General features: G+C 52.5%; 1 protein-coding gene across 12 annotated transcripts in view; it reads right to left on the bottom strand.

The window, feature by feature from the left end:
• Eri3 (ERI1 exoribonuclease family member 3) overlaps positions 1–17,932 on the bottom strand; it is a 133,593-nt gene that overhangs the window by 11,727 nt on the left and 103,934 nt on the right. For 6 of the 12 annotated variants that reach the window (XM_046469488.2, XM_058570803.1, XM_046469489.1 and 3 more), the window contains one exon: positions 13,128–13,260. The exons of 1 other annotated variant lie outside the window; for it this stretch is intronic. In XM_046469488.2, the coding sequence (XP_046325444.1) occupies positions 13,128–13,260 (133 nt within the window). Of the gene's footprint in view, positions 1–13,024; positions 13,054–13,127; positions 13,261–17,932 lie in introns of those variants that run through there. 5 more of the 12 variants (XM_046469485.2, XM_046469490.2, XM_046469484.2 and 2 more) reach the window with 2 other exon arrangements.

The raw sequence follows: 17,932 nt of genomic DNA, 5'->3' as shown, positions 1-17,932 counted from the left end.
CTGTCACTTCCAAAGCTGGTACATCCACTTCACCTGGGCTCTGAAGTCCAGCCTAGCACCCAGGCTTTCCAGGACTTGGCACTGTTTAGTACTTTCTCTCTAATGCAGCCTCTGCTCTCATCTGCCTTGATCTGTCACTCAAGCAGCTGAATATATGAACTCTCCTGTCTGGGAGCTGGGACGTCTCCTTTAACTCCATCTGGGCTAGTCACCCAGCCTCTCCTCCCTCTTGGTGTCAAATCTCGGAGCCATCACACTCCAGGTCCCACCCCCACCCCCCCGTAATATTCGCTTTACCAAAGCCACCTTCTCTCATGAGCCTTACTACTCCCCTGGGCTGGTGACACAGGGGCTGGTGACACGGGGGCTGGTGACACGCGGACTGCTCCCTCCTTGAAGCTCACACTCCCTTGGCTTCAGAGACAACAACCTCCCTTTCCATCCCAATCCTCCAGGTTCCTGTGAACACTCCTCCCCTTCAGGTCATTCCCCAGGTGTGGTGATGTTCAGAGGACACAGGCCCTCACCCCTTTTCCATCTCTACTCTCCCTGGATAATAACCTCATCCATCCTGAGGCTTTAGTGACCATAAAATTTCGAATAATTTCGAAACCTAGATTCCCACTACATCATCATGGCGCAGGCCACATCCTCTTTCATCCAAGTGACAACAGTGCTACTGCTACTCTCTCCAAAATGGTGTCCTTTAAACTATGAATCTGGTCATTTGACTCCCTGTCTTAAAACTCTTATATGATCCTAGAGCAGAAAAGGGACATTAATGGAAACCATGGTGAAATTTAAACAAGGCCTTCAGTGTCATCAATAATATAGAGCCAGTGTTATCTCCTGGTGCTGACAGTTGCACTTTGATGATGCAAGATGTTAACTTCAGGGAAGGTGATGTTAGGGGTATACAGACACTTCTCTGCAAAGAGCTTAAGAATCAAGAATGGAAACAACCACCACCTTCCATGACTCCTTACTGCTCCCAGGACAGCACCCAAGATCCCTGATGAGGTCCGGAGACCTGGCCCTGTTGACGGCTCGGGCTTCATCTTTTCCACTCTCCTGTCCTACAGCCAAGTTCAGGCTCCTCTGCCTCTTGACTTTCACGTGCTCTTCCTTCTGCCTGGGACACTCCCCCAATGTACCCCTGGTGCTGCTCTTGACCCTGTTTTTTACCTTGGCCTCTCTTCCCTGTGTTCCCTCAGAACCCAGAGAGCCCCCTGTCATCACTACTTTGTCACCTCCTGCTAGACCACAGCCCCCCTGAGGGGTTATCTATACAAAGGCTCTCGGGAAGTATGTAGAGTCAAGGAAAGGAAGGCTTGCAGGAAGAGACAGAGGACAGAGGGGCAAGATCGCAAGTGTATCACCTCTAGCCCTGTCATTTGTTGCTCACAGCTGCCACACACCCAGGCTCTGAAAATCAAACCCAGTCCTTGTCTCCAGCATAAGTGCTCAAGGCTTCGTCTGTTTCCCCTCCATTCCCTCCTAGCATCTCGGCTCCCCCAGGACTCACTGTGCCAGGAGACTGCCTGACTTAAGCTCTCAGTGGTCTGCTCAGCCTGTCCTGCAAACGGAGGTAGCAGGAGTGGGAGTGGTGGTGCTGGCCAGTCCTAGCCAATGAGGTCCTGGAGAAGGGCCTTAGGGATGCTGGGAAGGGGGGTGGCTGCCCTTCCTAAGCCCAGTCCCACCTGGTAAATATTTCATCCTCAAGCTGCTCAGCTAATCCCTATTAATTTCAATACTGCCGCCTTGCCTGGCTCAGCTCCCAATGCATTATTTATCCCCTTTGTTTGTTTGTCGCTAACAGGTGGGCCCCAGCGGAGGCGCTGACTGGGGACAAGCCCACTCCATCACAGTGTGGCTGTGAATTAATCATGAGGACTAATGGGAACCACCTCAGCTCCAGGCACTTCCCTAGCTCCCTCCCCCTGCCCTGGCACCCAGGGGTGGGCCAGGGCCATCTCAACTCAATTTAACTCAATTCAAAACAGCACATTTTATTTATTATCTGCCTATACTTGTCAGACACTATGCTACGCTTCAGGGATACAAGGTGAACAAAACAGAAGTTCTGGCCCTCAGGGAACTTACAATCTAGTGGGGAGAGAGGCATTAGACAACTTTCAAGAAAGTGATTTCTTAATTACAACTGATTAAGTGCTGTAAAGGGTGAGTGCGGGGTGCTATGAAATGGAGGTGGGGTAGGGTGGCTGGCCAAGGCTAGGAGTCAAGGGAGGCTTCCTGAGGAAGCAAACTCTGAAACTGAGCTCTAACCATGAGCAGGAGTTAAGCAGGTCCAAGGTGGGAATATGAGCCTGGAACCAGGGGAAATAAAGCCAGAGGAAAGGACCTGAGGCAGGACCCAGGAGATTAGGGCAGAGCCTGCGACCCAGGAAGCAGGAGGAGAGTGGCTTGAGAAGGAGCAGGAAAGGTGAGCAGAGACGGAGGTTGTGACTCTCAGGCCAGGTGGACAGGGACTGCCCCTAAGACAGCCAGGGTCAGCCTGGGGGTTCTTCTGCCTCAATGACCAGTCTTTGACCTTGTGGGTTACCATGGAGCCATCCTCAGCATGGATTGCCATTCCCGACACTGAAATAAACACACACGCACACTTGACTTGAGCAACTTCTGATTTCTTGACCCTGTGTTGTGGCCTTCTAAGGCTCTCCCTGGTGGTAGGCCCACCTCCTCCAAGGATTGCTAGGTTCCTACTTGCTCTTATGCATAGTCGGATGGTAATTAATCCCAACTGCCCATGTCAGGGAACTCAGGGGAACACCTGGGGTCAAGTGTGGGCTTCTCAGCACCCTGAATGCTTAGGCATCACTAGGGGAAGACAGAGCTGGGAACCTCCTCACTTCACCTTCCAGGAAGGAACTTTCCTTGCCTCTGAGGCTGTCTGGTCTGAAAATCCACAAGACCTCAGCAAACGTCTTGTGAATGAATGAATGAACAAAGCGAAGGTCCCACCATCTCCCACAAAGATCTGTTCTCCAGATGCTTCCCTCAGAAGCATTTTTGGAGATTTTAACAGATAAAGGAGCTAACAGGTACTCAGGGTTTTATAGAACTTACTTTAGTAAGCCTGGGAGTTAGAAGCCATAGTCAACCCCACCTTAAAAGAGTCTAAGAAAGAGGCCCAGATGCAGAGTGACTTACCCAGGAGCACTTGACTTTGAAGGGACAAGCCTTAACAGAATAAGGTTAGCCTGGCTCTGGCATGTGCCATATGCTCCCTTTGTGATCATTTCCCCAGGTTTCTTCCTCGGTGGCTCCAGGAATCCAAGCTTTTGAGAACGATACTAAAAGGCCCCTGGTTTATGAAGCAAGTGCAGCTCTGCCAGGGCAGAGGCCTCACTGTGCACATGCTCAGGGTTTGTAATTCTATTCAAAGTGGCCACTTTGAAAATCCATATGTCTCCAGGCTCCCCGTACATCATGGTGTCAAGTCCTGGAGCAGAGGCATCCATCAGCAGCTCCCAAACGCCATGGTCGGTATGCCCACACCACGGATCCCACCCGCGTGCTCATCCCTGGCTCCCGCAGCTGTGGTAACACTGCCCTGCCTGGTGCAGGCTCACTAGAGCCTTGACCCTTGGGCTGGCCAGCCTTCCCTGGCTGCCTTCGGACTGGCCTGGCCGGCTGCCCGGCCCCGCCCCACATGCCTCCTGTGCCTTCCTGGTCTCTGCCCCTCTCTTGGAGTTTGGCAGCCAGCATGGAGGCAGCCTCGATAACTTGCTAACGTGCTGCCCATGCTGTTCTTAAAAATTTATGACTGTGCAACATGAAAAATCCGGCTGAGGAGCCATCATTAGTGGTGCTGCCTCCCTCCCCCACCAGAGCCGCCCTCGTAAATTGAGATTTATGGCTGCGGCAGGCGGGGCGGGGGCCTGCGCGGGCGGCGAGGATGTCGTGGGGGAAACAGGGAGACCAATGAGGCAGCTGTGGGGCCAGGGGCTCCCCCCTGCGGCAGCTCCCGTTCATCACAGGCCGCGGTGATGACACCTCAGGAGAGTGAAGTCTGGCCTGGGTTTCTGCGTAGCACGGATTCTGGATTTCACTTGGAGGTGGAACGGAGGGGAAGGGGCCCAAGCCAGTCACTGCCTTCTTTGGTGTGAAGGGTCAGAGTTTGAGGTCCCAGCTGCCAAGCAAGGTCTCTAAATAGGATTGCTTGGAGAGTGAGAAAGCTAGACTTAGGTGGTGGTAGGGAGCATCATCCTTGTCAGGGTCACCCTGAGTCTGTTTGTCTAACCAGAAGGACGGGGGTTGGGCTGGGAGTGTGAAACCCAACCCAATAATTGAGGGGAGGCATGGAGGATGATGCCTGGGAGCCTTCCTCCCATTCCTCAGTAAGAAGGGCCAGGGAGGGAGAGGATATTAGAAGCAGGAGTACAGGACTGGACCCAGTCATACAGCCTCCCTACATGGGCCAGGCTGGGGCTGAAGAGAAAAACAGGTGATCCCACTGCCTGTCCCCCCACTGCAGGCCCTTCCTGTCACCTCCCCTCCGCCTCCTCCCGTGCTCACTTAGCCCTGTCAGCTAGGCCATTATGAAATTGGGGTTTCATTTACAGACTAATTAAACATTACAGCTTGTTCACAATTACAACGCGGGGATGAGGGAGTAACTAATTACGGAAGAAATGAGCTAACATTTATCTCTGCTCCCACCCTCCCTCTTCCCACTCCCCCCCCCCCCTCAATCTGGTCTCCTCTCACTCTGTGGTCAGTACCAGCTCTTTTCACCTATTTCCTAGAATGGGGGCTGGAAGGGCTGGGTACTCCCTACCCCTCACCCAAGATCTCACTGCTATTCCCAACTATTCTGGGGGGTGGAGCCTAGCTCCCAGGGCCCTTTGACAGGGGATAAGCAGTGTTTGTGTGCAAGGCCCTGTGATGGTATGTGAGGCTATGACTTGTCTGTGTGTGTGTGTGGGGAGGGGGTCTGCTTTGGGGAACAACAATGCTGTAGGGCTATGTGGCTCTATGCATCTTTATCTTACCAGCAAGCTTTTGCTATGACTGCTGCAGGTGACTATTTGTGTGACAGGGCTTGAGCTTGAATGAACCACGCCCTCCCTGCCAGGATAGAAAAGAACTAAGTAGCGGCTGGAGGAGGTGACGGTCAAAGCAGGCCTGGGACGTGGTCTTAGCAACTCAGAGCTCAAATTCCTGCTGGGCGGTCCATTCACTCTCTGCTTCAGAAGCAAGAGAGGCAGGGTTACTTTGCCCTGGGGTCCAGCTGACCTGGCCTGGGTCTCTGGCCAGATGCCCCCTCTGGGGTCCAAGGAACCTCCTGGGGACTTGGAGTGCCCCCTGTGGGCAGGAGTCCTGGGGTCTGACTGGCCTGCCACAGGGTTTAATAATAGTAACAGTGAGTGTGAGCGTTTCCATCCTTCCTGCCTTTGGGCAGAAGAAGAAAGGAAAGAGGAGGGAGAGGAGGGAGTAGAGGGAGCCAGCTGAAGGGAGGCTTTGAGGCCTCAGAACTCACATCAAACGGCCGGATCTGGGCCTAATTGTCTGACCCCTGCCCCTGCCTTCAATCAGCTCTGCAGCTCCCGCCCGCCCCTTGCCTAACTAGCAGCCATGTTCTCCTCATTAGGACAAGCTCCCCTTGCACACGTGTCCCCGGACATGTCCCCAGCACTCCCAGCTCCCAACCCTGCCTGGTGGGAAGAGTATGGTGGGGACCCAGTTTTGGAGGGAGCACAGGACAGCTATGCTCTCCACTGCCTGAGTTGCATTAGCTCCTCTCCTTGAGTTGCATGGCCTGGTGATACATGCTGTGACATATTCCTAGTCTGGTTCAGCTGCTGAGTGCATTCTGTCCTGTGTGTATCCTTCTTCCTACAGCCCAACTGTCTCAGACACAGGCCCCTGCAGTCAGGACTCTTTGTTGTTGTCCCCTTTCAGTTTGGCAGGAGGTCTGGGTGAAAGTCTGGGTCTACAGGCTGGGACCTGAAGGAACTTGTCTGCTTACTGGGATGGTTCACTTTAGTGGATCCAGGCATGGTGTCATTTTGGGGTGGGTGGCACAGCAGTGAAGTGGAAGGTCCTGGTGGTGAAGTATTCAAACCCTAGACTAGGGGAGATCTGTGTTTGAATCCTGGCTCTCCCAGTTCCTTCATACATGACCTTCTTAAGCCTCAGTTTCCTCATAAGTAGAGATGCCAGTCATTATCACTGGGCTTAAAGACAGACATGAAGCCTCTGTACCCCACCTGGCACTCAGCAAATGGTGTAGAATGACCCCAGGGATTCAAACAGACCACCCAGATCCTCCTCTCCATAGGCCCTGAGTCCTATTTTGCTCAGTCAGGGCCTGGGCCCTGGTCAGTAGTATCCAGAATGGGAGGCTTTGTGAAGAAGGGTCCGAAACTCTGCAGCAGAGCAGTCCTGGCGACTCCCCTGCTAATACCAGGGCCAAAAGCACATCTGCTGGAGCCTAAACATGGGGGCAGGGATGTTACACAGCAGCCTCAAGTGGAGGGGCAGCGGCCCAGTCTAAGGAATGCCAGATGGCATTAGGTCAGATGAGACAGGTCAGCAGGGCTGGCCCATGAGGTATGAGTCGTCCCCTGAGTAGTGTAGGCCTGGGAGGAGGGGCTTCGTGGATACCAATGAGAGAAGGCTGCTCTAGGGATTAATTCTCAGGGTACCAGGCCTGTTCAGGATTGCGGGAGGGGCTGGCTTGGTCTGGGCCCTGACATTGTCTCTCACCTTAAACCAGTGGTAATGACTTGCAAATATTGATGAAAACGCAAACTACAGAGATTGTGTTTTTCGGGGAGTGAAGGTGGGGAGAGGGGATAAGGAGGAAAATAAACTGAAATGAAGTCCAGTTATCTCCCATCTGTGGCTACTCCTAATCCTCCTGCCCAAAGGAATCCAATGCAGCCCCTTATCTGCCCTGTCAATCACTCAATCACCGCCCAGTGCTCGGTGGGCACCACACACCCACACACATGCACACTCACTACACTGACTCTTGCTCCAACATTCCCGCCCACCCCCAGCCCATTACTCCTCTGAGTAGGAGCAGCCAGCACGCAGGTCCTGCCAGATGGATGCAATTTGCATAATATCAGCAGCCGAGGCTGCAAGATCACCAGGGGTCAGGGCGCTGACATCCCCGCACAGTCTATCTGCAAGTGCTAATTTGGCCAGCATTGATCTGTCTTTCTGATTTCTTTGTCATTTACGTCTGCGATGGTTTGACAGGAGATACACAGAGAGACAAGGGGAGGCCAGGCTGACCCGGGGCTAGGAAGGTAGGGAAACAAAGATTGTACTTCCCAAAGCACCACCTACATGGAACGCATACATACATACATAGACCAGAACCTTCCTCCATCCATCTGTCAACTCACCCCTCCATCTATCCTTTTATTCCATCTGTGGTTGCTACTGAAGACTAGAGTCCGATGCCTGGCAAGAACCCATTCCTGATTCCCAGGGGGTCAGTTCAGGGAGGAAGGACACCTGGATCATTACCCCTTCTCTTGGTCATCCTCCCCAGGCTTCTCACTTTCTCAGGGTCATACCAGAAAGAACGAGATGGGAGTAGGCAGTTTGGGGGAAGACACCCTAACGGTGTTGCCTTGTACCTTCCCATAAAGCAGCCAGACTGATTCCTCCTGTCCTAGCCCTGAAGGTGAAAAAGCTGGGGTGGTGGTGATGGTGGTGGTGGGGCAGCTCTCTGGGACAGATGGGGAAAGGGACAATAGGGTCCTCATATCAACACTTCATCATCCTCAGGTCATCCAAAGCCCAGACATTGGGCTCTTGCTGATTCAGAGTAGAAAGTCCCACATCATATCAGGCCAAAATGCTATCTACTGAACTGTCAGCTGGAGTCCCTCCATTATTCCCTGCCTTGGGAGGGGCTCACCCTAGGGACAGGGACACTGCCAGGCTAAGAGTCATGGGGCAAGAGAAGGGGAGAAAACTGCAACTCTCAGAAGCAAGAAGAATCCTCTGCAGTGAAGGGGACATGTTACTCTCAAGGGATGCAGAGGGGCTCAAATATCCCTAGGGGTGCGAGGCCCCCTACCCTGGCCTGTCTTAGCACCACCTCCTTCCCCTGCCCATGGTGCAAGAGCAGGGTGATCAGAAGGAACTCCCTGCTGGGCCAGAGGGGGCTGGCGTTTGGTGTGTGCTAATCCAGGGCCTGAGGTCTTCAGAGGGACCTGGGAAACTTCAAGGAGGGGAAGGCAAAGAGCTGTACTGTAGACGAGCTCATTAGCTAGCACCCCCCACCCCCCCACCAGGAGGAGGGCGGGCGGCCCAGTGAGCGTGGCGGCAGAGGCGGCAGAGAAAAGGCTGTCACTGTCCTTTCTTCCTTTTGGTACAAGCGTCTCCCTGAGCCGACGATTCTCCCGCAGTGACACCTCTCACGGGCACTAATGAGATCCGTGTCACAGAGCTAATGCATTCTGACTGGACTCTGATAGACACCCCACTCCTTCAGGGGAGACCACAGGCCAGTACTGCCCCCCTGGGGGCCAAGTCCCCACCCTGCCACCTGCCAGTCCAGCTCTTTTGCTGGACGGTGCTGGGCAGCAAGCTTCTGAGAGTCCATTGGGTCTCTGGCCATGAACTGCAGAGGGGCTAAGCTCCCAGGGCAGGCCCACCTAGCTGGGCATCAGGAAGGTTCCAGTTATGCTTCCCGCCAGCTGAAACCAGCAGTCTGTGGGGCCTCCCTATCACAATAGCAGGTGAGATTTTACGATACTCCCTGTGAAGATTTCCCCAAAAAAAGGAAGGGAAGGAGCCCAGACCCAGTCTCAAAAAGCCCAAGTATGAAGGGCCAGGTTATTGCCTCTGACAGATTATAATGGGCCAACAAGCCTGTCTTCCGTACACTCATACTTAGGAAGGCCAGGCAAGAGGCCCCAAGAAAGTGGTCCTTGAAGATAGGCAGGATTTTCCTGGGTCAAGAGGTAAAGAGTAAACTGCAATCTCAGAGGGAGAACTGTTAGGGCCAGAGGAGGACAGAGGTCAGTAGGTGCAGGGACCTGGTTTTCAGGGTAATTCCAGCAGGGCTGATGGAAGGCTATGCCTCCTTTTCTTTCTTCCTCAGCTGTTGCCACCAAAGCTTTGTCAAGGCCCAAATATTTTGCATGACACAAAGGTAAATAAAGGAAGTGAACTTGTCATCTTCTGTATCATCTTATTGGCAGCAAAAAGCCCAACACCAAAAAGCTAGGTCAGCACAGTGGTAGGGACATAGTCTTTGCACTTGAATGCACCTGCGTTTGAATCCTGGCTCCTTTCTAAATTTGTGTGACTTTAGAGAGTCTCTCAACTGAGCCTCAGTTTTCCTCTTCTATAGGATGGGAGTGATGATGCTTGCTTTCATGGAAATGGTGTGAAAATGTCCCCAAATAATGTGAGTACTTTGTTGATTCTTTGCTGAAATGAAAGAAAGAGGAACAGTCAGCAGTCCTCTGTGGAGGCTGCCCTGCCTCAGAGCATTTGGCCCAAACCACAGATGCTGACAGAGCTGCTGTGGCCTCAGAAGCCAGTGGCTCTACACACACATGTGCAGCCCCTCCTCATGCACATCCCACTCCAGCACCACCCTATTCATTTCCATCTCAAGGCTAAGTCCACCACCCCTGGAGGAAGTGTCCCACCTCTGCTAAGATGTCACAGCCCAATACTCCACCACCTCAGGACCTTCCTTAGCTATGCCCAAACCTGCCTTCTTTCTCAGTTGGTGCCCAGAGGCAAGGTCACAATTCTACCTCTGAACTCAGTGGGGACAGGGCACAGTGTATGTCATTGTTACCTATTTATCTCTAGCTCCGACACATAGTAAGTGGAACATTTAATGAGTAAACAGAAGTTTTACCTGTTCCCTGTCTTCATTCTCATAATCACTGCCCTGGCTCTCAATTGCCTATCACCTCTCGCTTACCTTATTGTACCTTCCCACTGGCCTCCCTGTCCGCAGACTCTTCACCAGTTCTTCCTATACAAACTACGGGACTGCTCTGGCTGAAGCACAACTCCTACTGGTTGCTCTCCTGTCCCCAGTACTCCCATGGCTCCCCTTCAAACACCTCAGGATGCCAGCTGGCCCTCTCGCTTCCTTCAGCCTTATCTCTTAGCCCCACACCTGTCACCCCACTGCTCCAGCAAGCCCTCCTCCTTGCTCTCTCAGCACTTTTGTACCATCAATGCCATATCCCCGTGGCACTGAGGAAGAACCAAGCAGACTCTAGAGATGGCTAAGCAGTGGGCTCTGCAGAACCCTTGCCCAGCATCACCCAATGCTGTCTCACCCCCCCCCCCACCCACCACCACCAATGTACATACCACTCCCTACTCCAGGCTGGCAGCTCCTCACACAGTTAATTAGCACCATGTCACTGAGGACCAGCCTGAGTGGCCAGTGACAGGAGCTGACCCCTGACCCCAGGGCTGGGAAGCAGTCCACATCAAACTCTTACAGCGCGACCCTTTTAGCACGCACAGTAACTCGGGGCACCGCCAGCTGAAGCTCATTAAAGCTGTCTCTTTGGCGCGAGGGCCATTAACCTCACTGCTCAAAACCCACGCCTCCCCTCCCTGCCTCTCCCAGCCCAATTAATGCCCTGCATCCTCCCTCCCTTCCAAGCACCCTCACCCACACCTCAGAGCCAGCCAGGAGCCAGCAGGGCAGCCCTCTTCATTCAAAGACTACAAAGACCTAGTGCCAAGAGCTGCCAGTGCCCTGGAGAGACCTGGTGTTGGCAGGGCCACAAAGAGGGAGCTCTCTGGGCACCTGCTGCAGGCCGGGCATACACAAGTCCTTTACAAGGTTACGCACAGAGCCTCCCAGCAGCCCTGAGAGGCAGGTAGCACTGCCTCTTATTTAAGGGCCCAGGGTTTAGCATGGTAGAGCCAGATCTACTTCTGGTTTCAAAGCCCATACCATATTAGCATTCAGATCCCTGGGCTACCCCGGGAACCAACCCAGATGGAGAAATCTTTTTCTCTAAATGAGGTGATACGTCACAGGATATCAAGGGTGAACATACAAGAAGGTTATCACTAAGTCTCAAGAGACAACAAGGAGTGGGCAGAGGGAGCTGTTTCCCCTCTCAAACATCCTGGGAACATACACACAGAAGCAGTATACCTAACTTAAGGCCATGTAGCCCGTGTTCACTCAGTTCTGCTGCTCTTCCCACTGCTAGACTCCATTATGGGTAGCTCCTCCTTCCCTGGATCAGTGCTGATTTTCTCCTGGGTCTTCTTTCTCTGGTCTCTCCCCTCTCACCACTCTTCCAAACTGATTCATTTACTCACCCAGCTTTTTGTCCATCCATCTATAAGCATTTATTGAGCACCTAGTAAGAACTAATTTTGTGTAGCACAAACTGCCTCATTGGTTCTGAATCACAACTCTGTTCACTCATGACTATTCTATGTCTCCTCTAAATCTTGGGTAGGGGGAAGGGGGATCCATCCTTTAACCATGCATTCAAGACACTGCTTATGTTTCCATTTTCTAGCTGATCCCTAACCTAAATTTTCTACTTCAGTATGGAGAAACTACTTGTTTATTTCTGAACTTGTTCTCTCAATATGTTGGGCTTCTCATGGCTATAGGCCTTTGTGTACACAGTCTCTCTACTTCTCTGTTTTCTGCCTGGCAACTTCTATTCATCTGTCAAGCATTCCAATTCAAGTTACCTCTTCTCTAGAAAACTTCCTGCTGACCTTCCAAGTATATCACCTAGCTGGGTTGAATGTCTTCTCTAGGATGCATGGAAAACCTGCGATGGGAGGGAGTAGCTGTTATGGTGGTATTCTCCCCTACCCAGGCCTGTTGTTCTTTCCCCTAGTCTCTTGGGGAGCCTGGGGATATCCCAACAAAAATGATATGGGGCATCCCAGGAGTCAGGAGTCAGCAAGATGTAAGTGAAGAAGTAGAACCTACTTTGGCAACTGAGAACAGGGAAAATCTCCCTTGGGGCAATCCAGATGTGGTTATCACAGCCCTCAGTCTCTACTTTCTCCCAAGATGTGAGCTCCCTGAGGACAGGAATTTTTACTGAGCGTGCTCAGTGCCCAGTAGGCACCAGTGAATGTGGAATGGATAAAGGGGTTAGTCTGTAGCAGGTACCTCCTGATGTATCTTTCCAGTCCCCACCAAGGATACCTTCCCCAAAGTAATCCAGTTGTGATAAGGTCACAGCACCACCCAGGAACACCCTGGCTCCTCCTCTGGAACAAAGCCTATGTCACTTGGAAGCATTTGCATGCACACACATGCATGTACACACAAAATGAGAGACAGAGAAATGAACAGACACTCTTTCTGACAGATAGGTACACAAGCTGGTAGCTGCTTCCATGTACAGACTCATGCACTCAGAAAAATACGGATATGTTGTTATGAATACACATCCTTCAAACAGCTATACACAATCATGGACACATTATACTCTTACACAGACACACAGCTAAAAGTGTCTGGCATGGGCAGACACAATGATACTCACAGACACATATTCATGCTGATTTATCAGAAGCTCACAGAGCCTCCAAGTGCTGGAAATCACAGCTACTCTAGTCTCCTCCCAAGTAGGAATCTCCTGAAAGTGTACCCTCTTCTGGTACCCCAAGTGGCCCCTCCCAACCCAGGCACCACTCAATGGAGGCTGCTGCTCCTACAGGGGAGTCAATACCCTGTGGACGAAGCCATCGGTCAGAAGGACCCCGACTAATTAAAAGCTGGTGAGGTTTAAATAATTCATCTCCTTAACTCCCATTGATCGTCCAGTTTAGTGGCCACAGACTTGAAACAATATTAAACAGCTTCCTCCAGCTCCACGGGTAAGCTGACATGTGCCCACCTCCCTGAGGACATTGCCCACTAGGGATGTGGGCAAGGGGGTTGGGGAATGTTGGCCTGAATCCAAGGCCACTTGTGACTCACCCAAAACCCAGACCCCAGCCTCCTCTGAAATGTTGTTTGGAGATGTTCTTTCCAATGGTCCTCATTCCATCCTCCCTTTCCTCCTTTCCCCAGCTATGGAGAGAACCCTGTGGGGGCACTGAATGAGCCATGGAAACCTTCTGTGTGCCAGGGGACTGGGGCATGTGGGCAGGGGACTGACCGAGCTGCCAGGGGGATTTGCAGAGGGACTGACCAATGCCGCTGTGGGGCCGGCCTATGTGTTGCAGGCTGAGACCCTTGTTCATGTCTAGAAGTCCATTCTTGGGCCAGCAGCCCATGGCGAAGCTGTAAGCCTGGAAGACAGGAGGCGAGAGTGGTTAACAGAGTCCCTGACCCCTGAACCAGCCCAACTCACCAAGTCTCCCCCAGCCCCCCAATTTTCCCACCAAGGGTGTAATCTTATAATGCCATTTTGTGAGAGCCCCCTCACCAAGTACCCTTTTAATCAAGGCCCCTCCACCAGAAAACCCCTTCCTTCTCCAGAATCCTCTTTCTCCTGGGCTTCTCCCCATCAGCCCTCACTGGGTATTCCTACCAGGGCTCCTCTCTAGAGAGCTCCCATTTATTAAGATCTTCTTATCAGAAACTCTCCTTTTACCAGGGTACCCCTTACACCGTGCACCTCTCCTCAGATTCCCCAGAACTCTGTGGACTTCCTATTGGTCACACAGACTGGTCCCAGGAAGGACCTTAGAGACCACTTCACTCCACAGATAGGAACTGAAGCAAGAGCTGGCCAACAACTTGCCCATGGTCAAGGTGCTTTTGACTCTAAGCAGGTGAAGCTGTGAAGGGCTGAGTGCCATGTGGGGACTCAAATGAGGAGTGGAGTGAGGGCACCTGGTTGACTCAGGCAGCTGTGAGGGGAGTTTCGTGTGTGTGTGTGTGTGTGTGTGTGTGTGTGTGTGTGTGGTGGGGGTGGGGGGAGCAGATGCTTTGCTGAAGGTCAAGTGCTCACTTATGCATATTCAAAGCGGCCACCCATCGATCTGTACTTAATTGTTTTCCTGGGGTTGGGGAAGGAAGTGCTGGGGGCATCGATCTGCTCAGGCCCCTAGCACTCCATTGCCCCCTCCATTCCCTACCGCGCCACCTGGCAGCCAGCAACCTCCATCTGGGGGGAACACAAGGCAGGATGGGAACAGCATGACTGTCCTTACAGGCACTACTACCTGATGTCACAGACGAGGAAACGAAGGCCCAGAAAGAAGAAACTCACATGGGTTAGAATGCAATGATGTGGCCAGGTGGAATTTAATTCTTGCTCAGCCTGCCAACAAAATCCTGGGCTTCTGTCAATGAGCCTGGTAGCTGGTTGACCCCCCTCAAACAATATCCATTCCTTCATTTGAGAACTTCAGAAGTTCCCAAACACTAGGCTGCCCTTCTCCCCATGGCAGGAAGGTAATAACATGAGGGACAGTAGCAATGAGATTCAAGCTTGGATGAGATCCCAGAAGTTGGATGGTGGGTTTAGTGATGGAATCACAGTGACTTTCAGGCATGCTCAGACAGGCACTGTAGTATCCCTGACCGCTGCTGGGTCTGGAGGTCCCCATTCTACTACAAATAGAGGCGAGCTGGATAGGTTTTTTTTTTTTCCCCTCTAAGGGTTCAATATGGGATCAGAACAATAGACACGCAGCTGGACACTGTCTGTGTCAGGGCCCAAGGCTGGGCAGAGGGCTAGTTCCCTTCCTTCCCAGCTGCAGGAATCAACCTTCCCACCCCAAAGGTACTAGCAGCCACTGCACTTACACTCAGCACCTTCTAAAGTCATTTTCTTTGACCACAGAAGTGCCAGCCATAGCCCAACTTTCCAATCAACCCTTCCCAACTGTCTCCCAGCCACAGCTGTATCCACAAATCAGGGGCTGAGAGTGGGACTCAAGGACAGCCCTAGGATGCTGGCCTAGAGCCAGGGTAGACAGGGAAAGCAAGGGGACACAGCCAGTGGGAGGGGCACAGCTGGAAGAGCTGCTGAGCGTGGCCGGGCTGAGGCTGGAGCTCAGTGGGCCAGAGAGCAGTGGCGGCTGCCTTTCAAGTACTTTAAAATCACTTACAAAAGCCGGATTAAACGATCAGAAATTCCATTTAATAGGACAAATAAAGAAATAACAATCTACTCTATCAGCCTGGAGAAGGCGAGCTGGATAGGTTTTTTTTCCCCTCTAAAAAGGAAAAAGGGAAGGAAGGGGGAAAAAAGAAGGATAATGTGTGTTTACTCAAGCAAAGAAAAAAATATTTAAGTGATGTCGGGGAGAAGATTGCAGTAACTAGTGAAGAATAACATCGTCTACTTTGCTGTCAAATCACACCCGAATTTCAGTAATAGATTCTCGGCTGACACTCAATTCAATTCGAAGGTGATCCTGCTTTATCCCAGCCCATCAAATATTAAACACTTGCATTAGCAGGTGCTGCCGCTTTCCAGCTTAAAGCGGCGGGCGGGCGTCAGGGCTGCTGAGGCCCCTCTGCTCTGCTCTCGGCTCAGGGACAGGGCAGCTCAGCGTTATCTGCACGTCATCCCGAGTCTTATCGCAGCTAAGCGGGAAGACCACTTCAGATAACATTAGACGCTTGCCCTGACGCGTCACCATGATTAGGTTATTATTATAATTATGACTCCCCAAGATCTTCCACAGACCGGGATGTGTGAAAGGGGGATGGAAGGAAGCAGAACCCAGGAAGGCCAGGCTGGACTAGGGCAAGCCTGGAGCCTTTGGCAAGAGAGCAGAGGTACCAGGCAAGGTGGCAGGCGGTCCCGCCTGAGGGATGCCTTTCAGGAAGGGCAGTCTAGCTTGTCAGAGCGAGGGCGAGATGAATTGGCGTCTCCACTGCGTGGTGTTATGCCGCAGTTTCATATTCCCAGATAAGGCATGATAACCAATTGCTGCCGTGACATGGCCTCCTCCAGCACTTCCTGGGGGGGGAGGGGCATGGGGCGGGGAGAGGGGGTGGCATGTGCACATGGGTCTGCCAAGCTCCTAATAAGAGGGATTTAATTTTTACAAATGCTGCTTCCAGCAGGGCCTTCACATACCAGCCAAAGTCCAAAATGATATTAAAAACGGTTAATTAAAACTGCTCTCTTTCAGCCTGGGCTCTCCTCCTATTGCCCCTGCTGAGAACCCAGGCATGTCTGAGTGTGTGTGGGGGGGTACTGACACCCCTGCAGAGTAAGCTCCTCCTTTGGATATGATCACCTGTCTCACAGACCCATCCTTGGCCCATTACCAGGTCCTAGCACCTCAATCCCCCTCACAGCTCCTGACATCTTGGGTACCCCTTGGGCACAGTCACCAGTCAGACAGTCACCCAGAGAACCCAGAGGGTCCTATAGCAACTTGTTCTCCTGCCACTGTATGATCTAGACTATTGCACCTGCTGCCCTTCCACACCTGTACCCACATGCCCATCTCCTCTCCCCCAGATACATACACACCATGGAGTACCCTAACCACTCTGTTTACACACCCATATGTGCCCCAGACCCTCCCTCAGATGACTCTGCCCATCCTGCCATTCCCGGCTCCCTCTGGATGGCCCCCTTGAGAGATTACACCTGTTTATAAACCTTAGCAGAGCCCTTCTAGGAGTCCTGCTCAAGGCAGAGTGACATGGGCTATCACTAGCTCAGGGATTCTGGCTAGGGAGTCAAGGCTGGCACCCAGCGACTCCTCAGAACAGGAGGACCAGGGAGGCCAAATTCTATGGAAGTGTCCACAGGGGACAATGAAGACAAGCAGGTCCATGTGGGGTAGGAGGCGGTTAGGAAAGCTTCCTGGAGGGAGGGAATGAAACTGAAAGGCCACAGTACAGATGACAGGGGAGGACAACATTCTAGGCAGAAAAATAGACAAAGGAAAAGGGTGTGGCTAGGGCAGTCAACTCAGTCAGAAGGAAGCGCATTTTGAGGCTGTGCCACCCAAGTCTGTATGCCAGCAGCAGGCAGTGCCAAGGGGTCTCAGTCCTCACTTTCACTTATGCCTGCTTCCTTTCCCACTCTCTCCTTCTCTTCTGCTAGCCTATCGGGAGTTGGGGAGAAGGGGCCCAGAGCTTCCTGACCTTGACTGGGGAGGAGGGTATGCCAGAAATCTGTTTTAAGAGCTCTCTCCAAAACCTTGTCCTGAGCCTCTTTCTCAGTGTTGGTTCCAAATTCCCTGGGTGTCACTTCTCCAGCTGCACCTCTCTCAGTTCTCAAGGTCCACCTGCCCAGCTGTGCAGTCAGCATCTCACTCCTGGTGTTCCTGACCAGAGGATGGGGAGGGTGGAAGGATGATTGAGGAGTTTCCAAGTCTTTCCACAGCAGCACCAATGATGAGCCATGAGGCTAGGTGGAGTTGGTGAAAGATGCTGGGTCTACCAAACCAGCCCACCCCTACCCTGTACCAGGCAGGCACACACATCTTGCTTCCCTTGGGCTGTTGTAATTTCCACGCACAGGGAAGCAGGTGCCGAGCTGCTCCCGGCTGGCTTTCCCCTCTCGTGGCTCTGCCCGCCTTGGCTGCTGCCCCATTAGCTTAGTGGCCAGCCATCTGCGACGGGCCTGCCGCACAGCCCTGCCGTAGGCGCGGCGGGTGGCCCCCTGTGTAACAGGGAGCTTTGCCATTAGCGCCTTTAATATTCTGACACCTCAGCACAGCCTGCTATTACATGCAAACGCTGATCGCCCTGTGAAATTACATTGCTGGGCCCGCGAAATGGAATCGTGTATAATCAGCCTCCTCCATGCACTGTCAGTCCCATCACAAACACGGCGCCCGGCGGCTTACGGGGGCTTAGCAGCTGCGACAAGTGTATTGGGTTTAATAGATGAAGTAGCCCTCATCGGCAGCAGCACCAGATTCTTCAAAGAGGAAAGAAGAGGCATCCACAGCTGCTCTGGTGCCTCTGCCCACCAATATCCTACCTATGAGGGCCCTGAGAGTGGGGTGGACAACAAGTGGGCAGGGTGATGGCTGG

This window comes from Marmota monax, unplaced genomic scaffold (genome assembly GCF_021218885.2).
Source record: "Marmota monax isolate L192 unplaced genomic scaffold, Marmota_monax_Labrador192_F-V1.1 WCK01_AAM20220418_F8-fsc00008, whole genome shotgun sequence".
In the NCBI taxonomy this organism is placed as follows: Eukaryota; Metazoa; Chordata; class Mammalia; order Rodentia; family Sciuridae; genus Marmota; species Marmota monax.
The sequence above is the reverse complement of the archived record's forward strand: the minus strand, read 5'-3'. Positions and strand labels throughout refer to the sequence as shown.